The 4209-nt window shown below is 29.7% G+C and overlaps 1 protein-coding gene across 2 annotated transcripts in view; it reads left to right on the top strand.

Annotated features, from left to right (window-relative positions):
- Nucleotides 1-4209, top strand: part of LOC106457012 (protein ECT2-like) — an 81923-nt gene that overhangs the window by 32724 nt on the left and 44990 nt on the right. For both annotated transcript variants that reach the window (XM_022382825.1, XM_022382826.1), the window contains exons 7-8: nucleotides 501-602; nucleotides 3582-3681. In XM_022382825.1, the coding sequence (XP_022238533.1) occupies nucleotides 501-602; nucleotides 3582-3681 (202 nt within the window). The remainder of the gene's footprint in view (nucleotides 1-500; nucleotides 603-3581; nucleotides 3682-4209) is intronic.

Raw genomic sequence — 4209 nt, 5'->3', positions numbered from 1 at the left:
GGAAAGTTACATATATATATATATATATATTTTATTATATATCTGATACAATAGAAAACATTTTCATTTCAATAATTGTCATTCATGTATCAGAATGTTTAGACACATTTCCAATATTCATATTTATTAGAAATAATGAAATTATTAACATCAAATACATTTAATCACAAAGTACTGCCTGTTCCAGGTTCAGTTTCTCTGTAAAATCACAATCTAAGAAAAAAATTCTTCTCCAGATCAGCATACTTATGATGCTTAATAAACAGACTGTTTCAGTTTTTACGTCCATGTGTCATTTTATACAATGGATTATTTTCTAGATTGGCAAGAATATTTGAATAATACATTTTACAGTTGATTTAATAGCTCTGAAATACTTACAGATATCTGTTTTTTCAGCAGATTTATTATTAGTGTATAAAAAAGTAATTATAGCTGTAATAATAACTACATGCCCGGTGGACATTTTTTTAAAAATAATATTTGCATATTTGTTACAGTATGCAGCTAACTTAGGTATTCCAATCATGAGAGAAGACTGGATCTACAAGACTTGGGAAAAAAGGCATGAGAAATCCTGTTTGGCTACTGATGAATCACTGGTATGCTACAGCTTTTTGTTTAATATTTTTTAGTTACACCTACATTTTTAATGAAAATTGGCACTCAATCTGATTTGTTTACATAGCCATAAAATAGAAAATTAGACCCCTTTTGCCATACCTACCTGTCACATTCTGTCTTTCAGAAATTGACAGTAGTTCTCTCTGAGATTTGATACTATATTATTTACAACCAAAATAAAGCTAATGTTTTAGGCTATCAACTGACATATGTTATATTGTTTTCCATACATAAAATTGTCCATTTTGCTTCAATTTAATACTTTATTCTAATGGGAAACACATTGATGAGCTTATTTGTATTTTGAATGGCTCTTGTCACATAGTTCAAAAGCCAGACAAATTGTGATAATCATGGGACATTGTTTGCATTGTTCTTTGGTGTATTATTTAATTAAGCAAAAAATTATTTAATGCAGTAGTTCCATTTGGATAAAAAGTAGGATTAAGTTTCATTGATGTTCAACTGCAAAAAAAAAAGACCAGGTAAGTACTTTATTTCTTGTGTATTCTTTATTATTATAAAAATAACTAAAATGTAAAAATGAGAAACTTCTTATGTTAGATAAAGGTAGATTAGGTAAAAGAAATAATAATTTTTCATGAAGTATGCTCGTGAGCATCTTGCGAATAGGCTGTGTGTTATGTAATTCGATAGGTAAATGTGAGCTACATGTTTGCCAAGTGATTTGCAAATTTTATGGCAAGAATATTAATTAGATATGGTTCAAAGGGCAATAAAATTTAAGTATAAACAGATCAATAATTCAGTTATTTTGTTTTAGTCTATGATATTCTCTGGTTTGACTTACTATTGCAGATAGATGTGTATGTCAGGCCTGCATGTTATATTGGGTTCAAAGGGCAATAAAACAATAAAATTTAAGTATAAACAGATGTATTCTGTTAGGAGTTTAAAGCTATTTAGGATAAACAAATGTAGCTTCTTGTTGCAATTTGAAGTCATTCCAGAAAGAAAGGGTAATTTAGATTTATTAAATTTTTTATTTTATTGTTACGAGGTCGGTCAAATTGACCAAGTTTGTATAGAATTAGGATATAGAAAATAACTGATAAAATATAAATTATTACTGAAAAAAAAAATTAGAAATTTATTTAGGTTTTAGAGATTACACAAATGAAATTTGAGATGTATCAGATAAAGGATTTTTAATCTTAACATGTAAGACACTTTGAACTAGAAGCAGTCAACACTTTGACTCCATATATTCATGGAGGAATTTTTATTGGAAATACTTCATTAAAAATTCAGATTTTTTTTGTCTACAAATGACTTAGTGATTACTGAAAGCTTCAAAATTTTGTGAAGATTCATAAAAACATATTAGAAGTTATAGTGTAGAAACCATAAAGGTCAAATTAGGTTCATGACCTTGGCCAATTTGACCAAGCCCATAGCTAGAGAGTTAAACGTCTTATATCAAGTGACTGGAAAGTTTTATCTCTAGTCATTTGCTACATGTGTCATTATGGGCTTGCTACGTGTCATTGTAATGAAGATAGTTCACTTGCATTATGTGTCAGTGTTATGAGGATGTATACCCTCACTACAAATGTTAGTGTAATAAAGATTGGGCACTATATGTGTAAGTGTAATGAAGATAAGTTCACTCACTTTTAAAATACTAGTGACAAAACAAACAAATATTAAAACTTTCATACTTTGTAAAATATTACGGTGTTGCATCTTCATGTATCAGGTTACAACATTATTTATTTCAGAGAACATTAATGAATTCTTAGTATATACTATAGACATAGTAGTTCATCTTTATCATGATTAAATATCACCAAAGTTTACTGTTAAATGCTAGATTCTAATTAGTAACCACTTTTTATTCTATTTTCAGGCTGCTTTTCTGCTACCATCCTGAAAATGATATTGTTTATGATGGTAGTGGCCAGGATTTGATCTTAGGTTTTCTTGGTAGAAAAACTGGTATGTTATCCACAAGGACTAGAATCAACTAATTATTTGTTGTTAAAAGCCTTTAATAACAGGTTTGCTGACTTGTATGTGGAGTGAATGTTTTACCAGTTAGGTGGGTGTAGGTTATTTTTTATTTTGTGGTTTGTACTTTGTTATTTTCATATTGTTTTGTGTTAGTCTATGATATTTACTGGCATGATTGACAATTGCAGACAGATGTGTATGTCAGGATTGCATGTCTGTTGGGTTCTTAAATTCTAATCTGTTGAACTGGTTTCTTAAATAAATTATAGTTGACATTCACAAGGGATGTTTTTATGTAAGGGGTGTTCTTCTTCTTCATTGGATTTTTTTGATGGTTTGGTGTGTATTAACTGCAGTCATGCTTTATTGTGGCTTCTGAATATTACTTTAGCTTTATACTGTTTGCATATCCTCTTTACATTTTTTGTGAGACATTTGACATAGGGGAGTATGACTGTGTCTGTAATTTTCTTCTTACTTATTCTTGGTGTTCCTGTTATATAATTTGTTAATGATTGAATATTCAGGGCATCCATTGTCAATGAGGGTTTTAGTGATGTGTTTTTAGTCTTTCTTCTTTGCATAAGCTATAGTACAAATTTTGATCTTTTGAGAAACTAAGCAATCTGTCATGCCCATCTTTACATCTTGCTTTACTACCAAGAAGATCCATGATCAATCCGAGCCACCACAAAGACAGTCTTTTTAAGGACTACCCTGAAAATGGCAGCAGATTAGCCGTCAAAATTTAGGATATAAACTAGTTAGTATCTAAAAAAGTAAATAATTAATAATTTGAGACAATGATTATTATGCAAAAGCCACAACTTTACTACATGACAGGAGTACATATATAATACTTATCCTTTAAGATGTTTTTAAACTATTATTTTAAATTTTTAATACACTTCATTCCACCCAAGAACTAGTTTGTAAATTTGATGGATCTAAAAAGTAGTTTGAATTTTTTGGTATAATTTCAGATGGAACTAAGACTTCAACCTTTCTTTGGATGTAGGCTAACATTCTTAGGTTTTCAAGAGGATGAAAAAAAACACATGGAAGAAATAACAGTTCAAAATGGTAAGTGAAATGAAAGATTGATGTAATTCAAAGTTTTAAGTAGATATGGATCTAGTTGAAAAAATTATTTTTACTTTTATCCATTTTGTATAGAAAAGTGTTTTTAGTTATCATTGTTTTCAGTACTTAGTTGAAAACTAATATCTTGTAAATTTTTAAAGGTGTTTACACATATGTAACCCATCCTTTGTGTTTGATTGGCACCATTGCATTAATGCTCAAAAGCATCCAAAAAATGAGTTTTGAGAGGGCCTGTTAGAGGGCCCATCAAGTCTGTCATAATGCCTACTGTTTTAGGTCGATTATCAGTTCTTTTATTCTCATCAGGAAATAAATATGTTTGAATTCAGATCCTGTTATTATTAGTGATGGCATTTGCCATGAAATAAGTGGTTGTTTGTAAACAAAGACAAGCTAACAGATGACTTTGTGTAACCCTGTTGGCAACTATGACTCTGATACTTTAATTTTAATTAGCTTAGACTATTGATGTTACATGTGCATTAACCCTTTCGAGATGGGTCATAT

This window comes from Limulus polyphemus, unplaced genomic scaffold, assembly GCF_000517525.1.
Source record: "Limulus polyphemus unplaced genomic scaffold, Limulus_polyphemus-2.1.2 Scaffold281, whole genome shotgun sequence".
NCBI classification, from domain to species: Eukaryota; Metazoa; Arthropoda; class Merostomata; order Xiphosura; family Limulidae; genus Limulus; species Limulus polyphemus.
The sequence above is the reverse complement of the archived record's forward strand: the minus strand, read 5'-3'. Positions and strand labels throughout refer to the sequence as shown.